Here is a 16,115-nt window from a genome sequence, read left to right on the forward strand (position 1 = left end):
AGATATTTTCAATAAATATATTCAACATAGACTTGTGTCGGAATGCATAAATATCTTCTACAAGTTAACAAGGAAAAGAAAGAACATTTAATAGAAGTTGGTCAAAGATTTCCAGAGCACATCACAAAAAAAGAAGGATGGCTAAAGAGGCACGTGAAAACGTACCATTATTGCTCAAGGAAATGCCAATTAAAACCACAACGCCAAAAAAAAAAGGAAAAAGAAAAAGACAGAAAACACCAAGCAAGTGAATCAAGCAGAACTCTTACTGGTGATATTGAAGAAAATATTGGTACCATCACTTTGGGAAACTTTTTGGCAGTATCTGCTAAAGTTGACCATATACACCGCATCTGCTCCAGCAAGGGGGATGCCTGGGTACCAGAGAAGCATGTATGAAATTGATCACAGCAGCATTATTCATAATAACTCACCCTGGAAGCGACCCAACTGTCCATCAACACTGGAGAGGATAAATCTTGTGGTCTGCTCACACAGTGGAATACTACACAGCAAGGAAGATGAATGGCATTTCCACGCAACAACATGGACGAGTCTCACACCCGTAAGTTGGTCAAAGCTACACGCAAAGTAATACACACTGTGTAATTCCAGTCACATACAGTTTCCATATAGCATCTCCCCTGATGAGGGAAAAATTAATCTTTGGTGAAGTCAGGTGTGTTTGCCTTTGGGAAGGAAACACAGGATGAGATTAAGACAGGCACAGGGGAGCATTGGAGGGGGTCTGCTTGTCTCTTGTGTCTTCAGCCATGTTCTTATTACACGGGTGTTTGCAAACAGATAATTCATGAGCTGGATGCTAAATAGTAGTGCATTTTTCTGCACTTAATGTATTTTAACAAAAAGTATTTTTATAGTGGCAGCTATTATTGTTTTTATCTGCATTTCATGTGTCGGAACAACTAACAGGTCTGAAACAATCTCGTAGCCTAAACAAGTCCATGGGACCCCCTGAGGCAGGGACGTACCCTGGATCACTAGTATATAAGGTCTCCAAAGCATCAGCAGGCCGCACTGGTTATCTGCAGCAGTAAGATGCCTCAGGGAGATCTGCCAGATGGCACCATCCCGTCGTCTAAGATGAGGGCCTCTGGGATCCTAGCTCTGGGACAGGGCAATACCCCCTCGGAAATACTGCACTTCTAGGGACAAAGCATACACAGAGAAGGGCAAGGAGAGAGATGACTAGAAGGAAGATGAAGAAAGAAATGTGCACGTGAAAATTCTTATTAGCCTTCTGCTTGATGTTTTAAAACCAAGCTTATATTTCTGTTAGATCTGGCAGTGAACTCTGGTAAATTAATAATTAAATGATATTTTCTCTGCTGTTGAACTGCATTTTACTGATATAATTGGGGCCTTTGTCGGTTCAAGTCTCTAAGTCTCATGAACGTATCTCTTTTGTTTTATGAACAATGCAGCTGTGATTAGCTTTCTGCTCTGCGTATCAAGAACTATTGTTTTATTATAAGCACTGTGAAAACAGCAAAAGAGGAGGGAAATGGTATGAGGGTCAAATGGACAAAACAAAGCAGAAATTGGACAGAAATGTTCGTTATTCAGAAGTATTATCAGAATAAAGGAGACAGTCATTTTTGAGGTAGGCGAATTTATCAATGGCTCATGGAAACTGTATTTGTTTTGAAAGACGGCAGGTGTTAAAACAATGAAAAGTGACCTCCTTTGCACCTGGGTTACAAAAGCTCCATGTTTGTGGGGAAAAAAATAAAACAAAAAACAGGATAATAATTAAAAAAAAACAAACATCCTGCCTCTAGCTAGTTCCTTTTTATTTTTTCTCACACTGGGCAGTTTTATTTATAGATAATAAGGCCGCTTATAAGAAATACACACACACACACTCATTTCCCAGTGGAAGTGATGTTTATTTGACATAAAATAGCTTTGGTGTTTGTATAATCTGTAACGTTTGGATTTCCATCAAGAATGTGATGTACAAATTACTCATATCCCTTTGAAATCAGTTTACTAGCATATTCTCAACAAAATCTATCAAGTCAGACTCATTTCCAGTCCAAAACAGCCTTTGATGTGTTATGGTAACAGACTGGAGAGAAGCCGTCGGCCGTGAATGATCAGCTGTTGGCGTTCATAGCTGTCGTTGTGCGTAAGCCAGTATCTGCATTGTGAGCACACAGCTGAACCACCTGCATGACAACTGGGATATCCCCCAAGATTTCTCTGAACCTCCAAGCTAGGAATGCTGCTAATTGAGATGTGGATTTTGAGCAGACCCCCAGGTGACCCCAGGAGCTTAAGGGACTTAGCTGCCACACAATAGCACGTGGGCTCGAATTTGTGCCAAAGGCTGTGCCTACGTTATCCATCTAATCATGATAATACCCCTTTGAGGTAACTGGCACTATTACAAATTATAAACCATCCTGGGTATTGCGGGGTTGGTCTGGAAGAGGCAAGACTGAACGGTAGGTGTTTCCTTCAACAATTAGGCATTAATGAAATGCACGCTTTGTTCATTTCCGGTTATATATGAAAATGTCACAAGCTTAACATTTCATCAATTCCCTTTTGTACAGACCTGAGACATAAAAGGTAGCATGTTACAGCAGAGAGTCTAATATCTGATATTTTAAAATACACCTCTGATGTAAAATGACATTTTATACTCAGAAGCCTAGAAAATGCTTCTGACAGCTGAGCTTAGAGGAGAAGGCCTTCTAATTCGATGTGAACTGTACACCTTTTCACTTTGATGTGTCCTGTCTCGCTGCCTGCAGTGCAGCACACCTACCTGTGGCAACGGGAGAACTGCTTCAAAGTCCACTCCGCGTCCTTTGCAGTGTGCCTTGAAGTCCCATGAAACCACGGTGGGATCACAAGTCACTTGTCAAAGTCCGGTACTCATGCTCCGGGACAACCTAGCCACAGCCTTGTTGCAGGCTCAGTAACCTCATCTTTGGAAGAACCCCCTCCGGACCATGCATTCAGGGAGGACATGTAAGAACAACTGCCAACCATGCTCAAGCACTGAGTTCTCAGAAAAACATTTCAGGAGCTCAATCTCCCGAATACTAAATACACAGGGTGACACCATCCGGTGTTCTAGCACTTGGCAATTTAAAAACCACCCAAGGAGCCTCGCCATACTCTGAGGGACACGGGGTGGTTCTCCTTGTGTAGAGATGGGCTTGGGTACAGAAATGTTACCCGAGTCACATCAAGTCACACCGTTAGGGAATAGAAGCACTGAGACTGATAGTCTCACAGTTCCAATTGTCCATCCACTAGTCTCTCCACAGTAATAAAGCACCCAGTTGTTTTTTTTCAAATGAACAATGGGCTTATATTTTGCCTGATTACACTGTAACCTGCTTTCGGGTGTCAGTGGAGTAACTGAGGCATTCAAGAAGAATAAGGAACATCCTGTGTTCTGCAGACTAATAAGCACGGTCTTCACGCTGGGGGAGTTTCAGGAAATCTGTCACCGGGCCAAGGACGGAAGAGGCGCAACATGACACAAGATCACTCCCTGCAGAGAGGAACATGCGTGCGCTGGTCACTAAAGAGATGGGTGTGCTGTCTTCTGGGCGTCTGTTGGACGGCACAGGACACTCGCCCAGATTTAGCGAAGTTAAACTGTGCTGCTGACGCCCCCAAATGGTAACGGCCAAATTCCATCCTCTGTATATGTCAGATTTGCCACTTTAACCGTTTCAAGTGTACAGTTCAGTGGTATTTACTGCATTTGCAATAATGTGCAACCATCAACACTGTTTCCAACATTTTTCATCACCACAGATAGCACCCGTGAAGCAATAACACTCCGCTCCCTTCTTCCCCCAACCCCTGGAAACCTCGAATCGACTTTCTGTCTCTATAAATTGGCCTATTCTGGATATTTCATATTAAGTGAAATCATACCATATTTTCCCTTTTTTGTGTCAGGCTTCGTTTACTTAGCATCACGTTTTCAAGGTGCATTCATGTTATAGCACGTGTCGTAACTTCATTCCTCTTTTCTGGCTGAATGTTATTCGCGGTATTTGTAAACCACTTTTCGTTCATGCGCTCATCTGTACCTCCCATCCCTGATGGTCTCCCTGCCTCACGCTCAGCTCCAGCCTCCTGCTCAAATAGACCTCACCAGCTCTGGGGAAGCCACACGGTTCGGCCCAAACCTCTCTGCCTCCACTGAGCACATACAGCACCAGGCCTCAGTCTGTGAGGCCGAACCTATGCCCAGGTAACCCACAAATACCAGCTGTCAGGCGTACAGGTCCCCGTGTCACACTTCTGTTTTGTGCCTTGGCCTGTGTTGCCTTCTATTGCCTCAGGCCAAAGTCCCCTCCTCCCCCACACTGCCACCTGCTGCATAAACCTTCCACTTTCCCAAGGGAGCAGGGACCCCTCTCTTCTAGATTCCCAGAGGATGTGGCACTGTGTCATTTAATCACACCTCAGACCTCCATGGCCTCTACTTTACTCCTTGAAGGCAGAATCCAGATCCGAGCCGTTTTTTTCTATTGCACAGTGTCCAGTACTGGGCTTTGTAGACAATGGGCAACAATAAACATTTCCCCAGTTGATTTCATGCACATCAAGAGGACTGTGAAAGACGAATTTTTCCAGACACCTGCCAGTTGGGCTCCGAGGCTGTGTAAAAAGACATTTACATTTTAAATGGAATTAAACATCAGCTATCAGGACAAAACAAAGCGACTGGGAAAGATACTGATCGGTTTAGAGGAAATTACTGGAAAGATGAGTCAGATGAGTCAATTTGGGCCTCAGATGTCTGGCAAAGCATAGAGAGTGGCTACTAAACTAAACGCACTTAGTATTTTCATGCCAGAAGAGAAGTGACATAATACCACTGAGGCATGATAGGATGCGACCCTGGAACAGGTCTGGCAGGATAGAGACGCCCTAGAGGCCCAGGTCTGCTCTGCATCCTTCGTCGAGCTAACACTGCAGTGTTACATCCGGTCAGTGCCCCCGCCAGTGCTTCCTGGCTAGGGGCTGTGAACCTATCCTAGGCAGGGTGCATGTCCGGCTGTGCTTGGTGTGTGGAGCTTGGTCTCACGGTGCAGCATAGTCCTGTCTTGTTACGTTCCACTGGGAAGAATGGAGGGGGTTGTTAGCGAAGGAGGACGGCCAGGAGGCTGGGTCCTTGAGTGAGACGGAGGCCCTGGGAAGTGGGAAGCAGTGGCCCATGTTGATTGGTTGGTGGCTTACACGCCACCTTGTGGTATGAAAAGGACCTGCTCTGGTGGCAGCTTGAGTTGTCTCAGGCAGAGGCGTAGGAGGATGAGCTCTTTGAACTCGGACACAGCCTTCTGGGAGACTCAGGTGTGAGAAAGGAACCAAGTCCCAGGTCTGGCTGAATGATCGTGGTGCCCTGGAAAACACGACAGCTGAGTTTGTGGAAAGGTTCTGAGAGACTGGTGGCTTCAAAATGAAAAGGAGGTCAGGTTCTGGTCTAGTGACCTTCACGTGATCCAGAGCAGATCAGTAAAATGACTTGTGAGTTCTTAGAAAGGGAAGCTAACAAGTGTTACGACCAAGGCACAGCCGACCAGCCTAATTTGAAACGTCCATGGTCACTAGCCTAGCAGATAAGGACAATGCCGTTGACGTGGCAGAGCTGTGTGTTGGTGACACACCCGACAGCATCTTTATCTCACGGAACAGTGGGGAACCAGGAGAATGGGAGCCAGATGAGAGGTCGCTGGGCAGGCTTGGCCCTGGTCAGTTGATGCTCATTCGGACACATTGCTTGTGCTGCGTTGTGGGGCTCCGTGGCTTTCTCCCAGAGAACATTTTTCATCAGTGGCATGGATCAGATTTGAAGGATGACGTAGAACTGGATGGGATGGTGAACATACTGAACGACAGAGGTGGCTCAGCCAGACAACTTGTAGGAATATTTAGAGGTTTGGTCGACGTAACACCACATGAATCAACAGTGTGATGTGGACACCCAGCAATAGATGTAAGGGGTGGGGACCTAGCTGGGGTCCCTGTTGGTACTTGATGGGGCCGACCAGCTCCCATCTAGAAATTCTTGTTTCACTGACCTATAGCTGAAGGGCACTGACTGAGAACAGCGTCACAGAGAGAACGATTGCCAGGAAACTGGAAATCTTGTGTTGAAGAACGTGAGGGTGCTCGCCCTGTAATCAAGATGACTTGGGAAGGGGCAAACGGGAAGACCAGCCTGTGGATCGGACGTGGGGCCAACCCCGGAGAACGCGCGCCGGGCGGGTCTTCCAGGAGGTCGGCTCCTCACCTCCAGTCCTGCGAGGCTGAGGCTCCCAGGGTCGCATCCCTCCGCCGGCACCGGCAGGGACTGTCCCTTCGCGTCAGGCGCGGTTGCCACGGAAACAGCAGGCAGCAGCGCAGGCGCGTAGGCGCAGGGGGCGGGGAGAAAGCCGGGCCTGAGAGGAACGCACTGCGCAGGCGTAGTGTCGGTTGCTAGGTTCCGCCTCGCGTCCTGACGAGTGGCCACAGTAAAGTTCCAGAGCCTCGGGGCGGAGCCGGGGTCGATCCAATCCCCCTCTATTTGCTTGAGCATCCCTGGTTGTCACCTTTCCTCACCAGAAGTGAGAGGATATTTCAGATCCCTGCCCCTCCCTCCGCAAGGACGACCCTCTGAGCGCCTCTGCTGGTGTCCTGACGCCTGCATCCAGGCCGCCTTTCGGAAAGTGACAGAAGAGCTGCCCGGCGGGCGAGGCAAAGAGGGAAAGTAGCCGGCCATGTCGAGCAAGTAAGTAATAAGCCGCTGGGTCATAGCCATGGCGTGGGCTTCTCCAAACCGAAAGGTGGCTTGTTCTGCTTCTTTGTTTTTTTTTTCCTCTCTTTTCTTCTCCTACCTCCTTTCCTCCTCCTTTTTACATGTTAGCAAATAAAGCTACTCCTCAGGCTACAGTATCAGATTCTTGTGGACAAGGAATGCCTACACCTAGGTCTTCCTCCTCCCCCGGCACCGCCGCCTCTCACCAAGACGACCATCTCCTCCAGGCCCCCGCCAGGCCCTCGGGCCCTGTTGATGGATTTTGGAGGAAGCGGTATCTTCAGTGCGTTCAGTAGATTACCTGCTGTTTTGTTCATCTTTCACAGCAATACATGGATTGCTTTGTGGAAAGTTCCAGGTTCCGATATTAAGTCAAGAAAGATGTGCAGAAGCTTTATTGCACCACTTTGGTTTTCGTTAAGGAACCCCAGGCAGGTGGTAAGTGGCCCTGAAAAGAGTGTTCACTTGGCAGTGTACTAGCTCACGTGGTCTTCAGAATGATCATTTGAAACAGGTGTTGCAGTGCTGACTCACGGAGCGCTGTTCTCAGTGCTTGAAGTATAATAACTTAATCTTCACAACACCCTATAATGCAGGAGCTGTTAACATTATTATTTCCATTTCACAGATGAGGAAACTTAGGCACAAAGGGGCTCAGTAGTTTGTATACTGCAAGTGGACAGTGCCAGCCCAGGCACGGTGGCCCCAGCCTGTACTATTACCCTGTTTTCTAGGCGGGTAAATAAAAGCAGAGACGTTCAGGGCTTGCTGAGGTTTGCAGGTGGGGCAATCAGGAGATCAGTTTTGGACGTGTTGAATTTGAAGTGCCAGTGAAGGTCAAGCAGGCAATTGAATATTCAAGTCTTGAATTCGGGAGAGGTCTGACAGCTGTTGGCATATGGATGGTCTTTATGAGACATGGAATGAGTGCGGAGAGAACAGAGAAGGGGTTCAAGGACTAAGCCTTGGCTCCTTCAATGGCAAGAGATTGGGGAGAAGAGGAGAAACTAACAAAAGGATCAAAAGTGTGGTCACTGAGGAAGAAGCAAAATTGTGGCGCCCCGGAAGCCAGGTGAAAAAAATAATGTGTCTCAAGGAGCGAGTAACTGTCTAATGCTGCTGAGACAAGTCAGAGAACTGAGAACTGACCATTGATTTGGCGATGTGGAGTCCACTAGTGACACTGACCTTCGGTGGAGTGATGGAAGAGAAAGATTGACTACAGTGAGTGTAGGACAGATATTGTATTCAGTGAGCACGGCTAACTTTTTAAGGAAGTTTTGCTGTAGCCGGTGGCAGGGGAAATAGGGCCTGGAGACAGACTTTTTCAAAGATGTTTTCAAAGATAGAAAACAATAGCCTATTTGTTGAAGGGAATGGCCCTGTGGTAAAGGAAAGGGGATGTGAGAGCAAAGGAGAGAGAAGTGGAGTATGGGGACAGAGCCAGGAGCGCAGTTTCCAGGCTGTCTGCCTCACGCTGCTCAGGTAGTAGATGGCCATCAGCCGTAAGCAGTTAGCCATTAGCCACTAATATAACTGCCGTGGCTACGCTAGGGGTTTGGTTGGTTGGCAGAGAAGCGGAGTACAGATCCTGTGGCTCCTGCTTCCTGTGTCTCCAACCCAGCCGCCAGCAAGAATACAGTGGTATGAACCCACCATCCATGGCTCCATTGGTGTTCCTTTTTGGCCTCTCCATATCCTGCGTTCTTGTGCGGGGAGCGGGAGCTGAGACCCTGCATGACATGGGGCGACATCCTTGCTAGTGAGGGCACAGGACCCAGCTTCAGGTCTTGGCTTCAGATAGTGGAACAGGTGTGTCACAGGATCCAGTGAAGAGGCAGAGGAGAGTCTGTCATAAAGATGCTGTTGGTGAGTAGATGTCCTGTGGGGGGAGCCTGGAAAGACGGTGGGGCAGTGGGCAAAACCATCTGACGAAATGAGGTTCAAATCTACGGGAGTGTCGGGGAGAGGAGAGAATGGTCTGGACTGGCACTGAGGAGCAAGGAAGCCCTTTGACCCAACTCCACACCTGTGGGAGAAAAGTGCCTCCCCGAGAAGGCTGCAGAGGAAGCTGTGACCCTAGGGAACAGCCAGGCCTCCCTTAGAACAAAAAGGCTCAGGGAATATTCTACAAAGAGAATTAACAAATAGGCAATATTGGAAGAATGTGGAGGTTTAGCATGTATAATATAACTTGGTGAGAATTCCCATTTTGCAGTATTTAGATTTTCTATCGAAGTGCGTAGTATGTCTAAATATTCATGTCTTCCCTGCCCTTCCCGTTTTAGGAAACCTGCCAAGCTATAGAAATAACAATCTGGTCTTTTTCAACTGTCATATTCAGTCTTCTTCACCCACAACCCTCCTGGTTTCAATATCGGTGACATTTCTAGGTCATATGCTCAAGTCTGCAACCAATCACGAACTTCAAAAAAAATTCTGAGTCGTCCCGTGGATAAAATACGACCTTCTCTTTACAAGGCGCATTTAAAATTTCCAGAACACTTTCACATCTGTTATCCCATCGCACAGTAATCCTTTGGGGTGTCCAGGGAAGGTGTCAGGATCCAGCTTTGCCCTTGAGGAAGTCGAGGCACAAAGAGGTTACGTGACCTTCCTGAGACCAACTACCTCAGGAAGCAGGTTCTGATTTTAAACTTGGAGCACTTTTACCTTTAAAAGCCACCTTGCCATACCCAAGAGAAATAAAAACACATGCGCACATAGACACCTGTACAGGAATTCTCACAGCAGCACCAGTCACGACAGCCAGGAGGCAGATGGACCCACGTGTCCACCCGCTGATGAACGGATACACAAAATGTGCTGTATACATGCGATGAAACATCATTTGGCAACAACAAGAAATCTAAGTCCTGACACACACTGCAAAACAGATGAACTCAGAAAACGTTACGCCAAGTGAAAGGGGCAGGTCACAAAGGACCACCTATCATGTGATTCCACCACACGCAATGTCCAAAATAGGCAAATAAATAGAAATTAGGTGAGTGGTCACCAGGAGCTGGGGAACATGGGAATGATGGCAAATGGAGTGACTGCACAGGGGTGATGAAATATGCTGAAATCCGATAAACAGGATAGTTGCACAACTCTGGGAGAACACTAAAAACCACTGATCACTACACTTTAAAAGGGTGAATTTATCATATGTGAATTATAGCTCAGTAGTTCTCTTATTTAAAAATCATCTGGCCACATCCCTTGTCTCGCGTTATTTTCACGGGCACTGGCTCAGAGGAAGGATGCTGAGACCTGAGGGCAGCAAGGTGGGGTGGGGCTCAAGCCGGACTGCGGCTTCGAGGGGGATGGGGGCTCCATGGGCTGGCCTGGTCAAGACCCGGTGGCCAGGCCCCTGGCAGTCCAGGGAGTGGTGGGGTTGTGGCCAGTGAACACACGTGGAAAGCACTGATGCCAAAGTCAATCTCCAGGCTAACGAGTCGTGATGCAGGGCTGGCGTGCTCATGTCGCTACTAAATATGTCCCCATCAGCCAACAGCCTTTGCCTGGTCTCCCCAGCGAGGGCCAGTGGAAACGCAGTGGGAGAAGAAGAGAGAGGCTGCAGCCCAAATGGCAGGACTTGGAAGGCTCAGGCCACCAGGACGGTCTGCAGCCAAAAGTTCCAGTTAGAGGTCAGCTCCACCCTGGCCCTGGAGGGGTTTCTGCTTCTTGGACCCGGGTGGAAGCCAATGAGTGCACTGAACTGGGGCACCAAGGACCCCCTGCCTGGGTCTGCCCCAACGCAATCTAGACGTTGTTAGATGCTAGGTGTGTCCCATACCACTCATGTGGCTGGCTGTCGTTCCCCTGGTGGAAGCCCCACTACCCAAGACCCCTTGCTATCGATGGGTTTGAGGCTCTGTGGTGGTCTGGTCACCTTAATGCTTACAGGTGTGTGAAATGCTTTGAAGTCTGATGCGATGTCCTTCACCTTTTATCCACTGCACCCCCACATGTAGAAATTAGAACTGGATTTATTTATAGAGTCTGCAGTACATTATGACCAAATTCTTGGGGGTGTTAAATCTGCATGTGCATCTCGGGAGTCTGCTTTCTTTGTAGCTGGCCTCTTCAGGCAGAAGCAGATATTGCCTTCTGCCTATTCTGAACTTCAGCTAGCATTCTAGAATTTTCTCCAGCTAGTGTTCATTCTTGAATGTTTAATGTTCCTTATCGGTACTATGAATGGGGTTTTCTTTTTTTATTTTTCTCTGCGTTTAGTTTTCGTGGGTTTTATCTGTGTCTTGCGACTTTGCTGCACCAACTGACTTCTATTTTTTTTTCAATTAAAGTTTATTGGGTGATAATTGTCACCCCTAACTGACTTCTTATGTTGGGGGATTTCCTTGGATTCTGCAATAGTGTCATTTATAAGCAGCTTTTTAAATCTTTTACATCAGTCACTTTTATATCTGCTTCATTCTTACTGCTACGTTTAGGGTATGTTTCTACTGTTTCTTTACTGAAATTACTTTTGGTCTCTGGTTTTCAGCATTTGGGAGCAGTCGTCACCATCTATTCTTTGGAGTGTGTAAATAGCATTCTTGATCAGGCATGTGCCATAAATTAAAATTAATCGAGCACCTTCTTGGCGTCTGTGGAAATCATCTCCGGTTTTCACTGGTCTGTTGCTCTGTTTAGTTCAGCTTTCTGTTTAAGTCTCCGGAATTCCTCAGATGACCCCCTCCTTGGTCAGAGAGAACGATTCTTTTGATCTGGCGCTGTGTTCTGTTTGCTAAGTGGAATTTCAGATCCGAGTTTACACAAAATTAGCCTGTACTTTTCTTCTGTTCTGTTGTCCTGACAGGTTGAGGCCCGAAAGCCTGTTGAACCCACACAACGCACCGGGCGCTTTTCTGTTTTCTGTGAACATTTGTTGAGCCTCTTGGTATGCACAGCCAGTGTCACCAGTCCGATTGGACACTTCGGGTCCGCTGCCCCGCTCAGATGCCGGAAGGCTGCGCTTGGGGAGACTAGGCATCTGCTCAACTCTGGACCCTCCACAGCTTTATATGCTCCAGGCAGATGTCGAGAAGCCTCTGCTTATTGTTAGCCATGGTCCAGCTTGGCTTCCTGCTGTCCTCTCACTGTTGCTCTTTTTGAGGCATGAGAAACAGAATTGCCAAAATATTCCAGATGCTTTACACAGGCAGAAGGCGCTGCTTTGGCTGTCGCTGTTCTTTTGTGGGGTTGTTTCTGGTAAACAGCACTGTTTCTTAGCTGTTTATTATGCACAGAGTGAAATGTCTGGGGCTAAAGGAAATTCTAACTTTCTGGTTGTAGCGTTCCCTTTTATAATAGACTTATCTAACAGAGTGCTCTTTCACCAGCAATGTTTTTGAATATTGCTAAGTTTGAAGAAATCTGGTACTTGAACTCAGCAGATGGGGTGCCAGAGGCAATATTCAGTATCTAAACTCAGGGAGACAGGGGAGGAAAAGTGAGGCATTTGGGGCTATAAGTCTTTGTTTTCTTGTGGTGTCCATCACATTTATGCCACATGATGTGTCATCCTCACTTGCTTTCACCTTGATGAACGTGAGGCAATAAAACTTAGGGGTTCAGCACATGAACTCCACAGTCAGACTGCCTGGGTGCAAATCCTGCATTCAAATTGCACAACTCTGGGCAATAATGTCTCTGTGTCTCAGTTTCCACATCTGTAAACTGGAGTAATAATAATAATAACAATACCTACCTCATTGGGGTGTTGAGAATTACATGAGCTAATGTACTGGGGGTGCCAAAAAAAATGTATACACATAATTTGTATTCATCTTTTGTTATCGGTATATATTGAGTATTACAATTTTAATGCAGTTTTTTCCTTAAAATATGTATACATTTTTTTGGCACCCTCTGTATGTAAAGCACGTAGAACACGACTGACATTATATAAATGTGTTACACCTGAATCTAAAAGACTTTTCACATCAAGAGAAGCTTTTAACTTTGGGTCAGGAAGATGAAAGTCTCCCCTCTCTGCTCCAAATACATAAAAAATAATAGATAACAAAATTATGTTTAAAGTATTTTTAAATTTTTTTATGTAGAAAGTTAATCTTTTAATAGTTCCATTTTTACTTTGAATGTATATTAATTTATAATATTATACTAATAGTACATATTTATAGATTTAATAGTCTAATTTTAAATTAAATAAAAATACTTTGAATTGAAAATTTCAAAACTTGGAGTTTTTTAATCCAAGTTGCAGTTCTGTGCACCAGGAGGCGTGGAACCCCCCAGCAGTGAGCAGGCCAAACCAGGAGGCTAGCCAGGCTCCGGCACTGGGGTGGGCAGGGTGCCCCAGGGCACGGTGGAGCCAGGTGGGACTGCCCTTCCCCCCGGGACACAGGCAGACGGCAAGTCCCCACAGCCCGCTCTGTGTCTCAATGAGAAACCAAAGGCCAGCACAGGACGCATACATACTCAGAATGTATAAAGAAGCCCCATCAGTTAGTAGGAAAACAAGCCAATGTAGAAACAGGCAACACAGATGGATAAACAGTTCAAAGCACAGGCTTTACAAATGCCCAGTGTGCAAGTGGAAAGCTATTTTGCCTCATCAGCCATCAGGGGAACAGACATTAAAACAGTGAGAGTCTATCTCTCACCCATCATGTTGACAAAAATTACCTTTGTGTATTTGGTGGTGGTGCTGGTGGTGGTGATGGTGGTTCTTTTATGTTTGGTAGAGACAGAGGTGATGGTTCAGTGTTGAATAATGGCTCCGAGCTTAGACTCACGAGACCTGGGTTCAAACGCTGGCCTTGCCACTCTGGAGCAAGTCGTATCCTTCTCCCCTCCTCCGTGGGGGTAACAGGAGCCCCCTTTCAGGGAATGTCACCGGGGTCACAGAAGGACAGAAGGTGGTGTGGGGTCAGAGTTCCAGTAGTGATGTTCACAATTTCTTACTCCTCAGAACGAGCGGGGCATGTGTGAGGAAGGTCAGGTAGTGGGACCAGAGCACAGTACCTGCTGGGGTGCCTGGTAATGACGTTGGGAAGGCTGAAGAGGGACTCCCAGATTGAACAAGCATATGTATTTCCACCTGCTCCTGAATCACCTCCAAAATGGCAGTAAAGGAATTAAAAAGCTATAATCACACGAAGGCCAAGAGGACATTGGAACACTTGACAAGGGCTGTCACAAAAGTGTAGGAGGAGGGAAAGGAGCTGCAGAGGGAAGGGAGGAGGCAGGGTGGAGAGCGGGACATGGGGGCCAGCAGAGGGGAAGGGAACAAGCCATAGTCCCAGCCGAACCCTGGAAAGAGAGGGCAAGGGCTGGTCGTTCTGAGCTGGGGCTGAAAGTGGGAGGACTGGCTGTAGATCTGCATCAGGGCCATTTGGACCCCAGGGAGCAGGCGCTGAGCTGCTCCCTTCCTGGGGAAGAGGCCTGTGCACGCAGGTTGGGGACGCCAGGCACAAGTGAGCGTGGGAATGAGAGACCAAACTGACCGCGAAGAGGAAGTGAGAGTCCTGGCCCACTTGCTTTGCAGGCAGGAGACTGGAGTCACCCTCACCAGCACAGGAAAGACCTAAGAGATGACACCCAGATAGAGACCAGCCAGGCTCCTGGCCCCGCCCCCCACCCCACCCCCCCATGAAGCCAACCTGATAAGCCCCTCCCCAGGCATACTTCCAGTTACCTTTTCATTCCTTGGATTAAAAAAAAAAGAAAATCACCTCAAATTTTTTATCAAAAGTCTCTGCCATGAATGTATCGGTCAGAGGCACAACAGGAAAAGAATAGCACATTCGGAAGGGGGGGCAATGACAAAGGTGTGAGCAGAGTCTAGGGAAACCAACAAGGGATGGTGTGGTGTCCTGAGGCTGGCACCACCAGAGCCGTCACCACCCGAAGCCTTCGGTAGAAGGAGTCTCCCGACCATTTGACGCACCAGGGAGACAGTGGGAGAGGACACACCCCCACTCACCCCCCAGCTTCCTGTCTGTGCCTCTACTGACGTGGCCGATGGGAGTTGAGGGCCAGGAAGCCCTGGATGCAGTCCGTAGAGGTCAGCCTCCCCGGCCGCATCTGCGTCTTGCCCTTTCCTCTCTACATCACAGTTGTAAGGTCCGTAGTTGGTGCTCATAGCTGTCATTCATTCATTGTTCATGGCTGTGTAATAGTCTGATGGTGAAGGTGGTTTTTATGTATCCATTCTCGTTGGTGGACGTTTGGGTCATGTCCAGGTTCTCGCTGTTATAAGGAAATGTTACTGCGGTCATTCTTGATTCAGATTAATTAGCATTTCTCTGGGGTGTAATTACGCCTTCACAGGGTAGGCACATGTTCAACTGGACAAGATAATACTGAATTAGTTCCCAAAGTGGTGGTTCCCATTTATGCTCCACCATCTGTGTGTATGGAAAATCGGTTCACTATCGTGTTTCCCCGAAAATAAGCCCTAACTGGAAAATAAGCCATAGCATGATTTTTCAGGATGACATGCCCTGAGCATAAGCCCTAATGCATCTTTTGGAGCAAAAATTGATATAAGACCCGGTCCGGTCTTATTTTTGGGGAAACACGGTAGTCTGGTTATCAACTTCAGTACTGGCTTGAGTACTGGGTGGTGAGGAGTCACTGTATGTCACTTAGATGAAAAGCTATTTAAACTGTTTAGTTGATAATAATAGCAGTGGTCACATCCAGAAGTCATATGCACATCAAAACAGGGCATAGTTTGTCCAAAGAGCCTGGTAACTACATGCAGTCCTCTTAGCTCACATTTGATGGTGAGTTACATTCTGTTATGCGAGATGCCTCATATGTGTGCCTGACAGAGTAATTGTTGCTGATTGTTTCAGCTAAACATTCTGTCTTTCCTCAGGATGTATAATCAGATGTGGCATCAGACCCAAGAAGCCCTCAATTCTTTGCTTGATAAAGAGTCTCAGAAGCTAATAGAACCACAGAGAAATCCAGTTTTCATCTTCCAGACGTTAGCCACCTTCTACATAAAATATGTGCAGATCTTCAGAAACCTGGAGAATGTCTATGACCAGATCGTCCATCCGCAGAAACGAATACTGATTCGAAAAATACTGGATGGAGTGATGGGTCGCATTCTGGAACTGAAGAATGAAATGGTTGAACTGGAATTAAGTGAGTTCCAATATTTTGATGACATCTTACAGGACCTGAAGTTGGCCCCCGTAAGTACTCGAGTTTTTTCCTCATTAGTTTTGGTTTCAAATGAGATATGTAGGCGTGTAACCAGTACTCTACAGAATGTCAGACATAGTTACTAGTTGGCTGTTGTGTTAGAGGTGGACGCGTAGCCCTT

At 47.0% G+C, this 16,115-nt stretch overlaps 1 protein-coding gene across 4 annotated transcripts in view; it reads left to right on the forward strand.

Moving 5' to 3' along the window:
- Positions 1 to 6,478: 6,478 nt before the first annotated feature.
- Positions 6,479 to 16,115, forward strand: part of IQCA1 (IQ motif containing with AAA domain 1) — a 138,176-nt gene continuing 128,539 nt past the window's right edge. For 2 of the 4 annotated variants that reach the window (XM_033111417.1, XM_033111420.1), the window contains exons 1-2: positions 6,479 to 6,772; positions 15,660 to 15,984. In XM_033111417.1, coding sequence (XP_032967308.1) covers positions 6,762 to 6,772; positions 15,660 to 15,984 — 336 coding nt within the window. In that variant the 5' untranslated portion in view covers positions 6,479 to 6,761. Of the gene's footprint in view, positions 6,773 to 11,627; positions 11,709 to 11,755; positions 12,020 to 15,659; positions 15,985 to 16,115 lie in introns of those variants that run through there. The other 2 variants (XM_033111418.1, XM_033111419.1) reach the window with 2 other exon arrangements.

Source organism: Rhinolophus ferrumequinum, chromosome 8, assembly GCF_004115265.2.
Source record: "Rhinolophus ferrumequinum isolate MPI-CBG mRhiFer1 chromosome 8, mRhiFer1_v1.p, whole genome shotgun sequence".
Lineage (NCBI taxonomy): Eukaryota > Metazoa > Chordata > Mammalia > Chiroptera > Rhinolophidae > Rhinolophus > Rhinolophus ferrumequinum.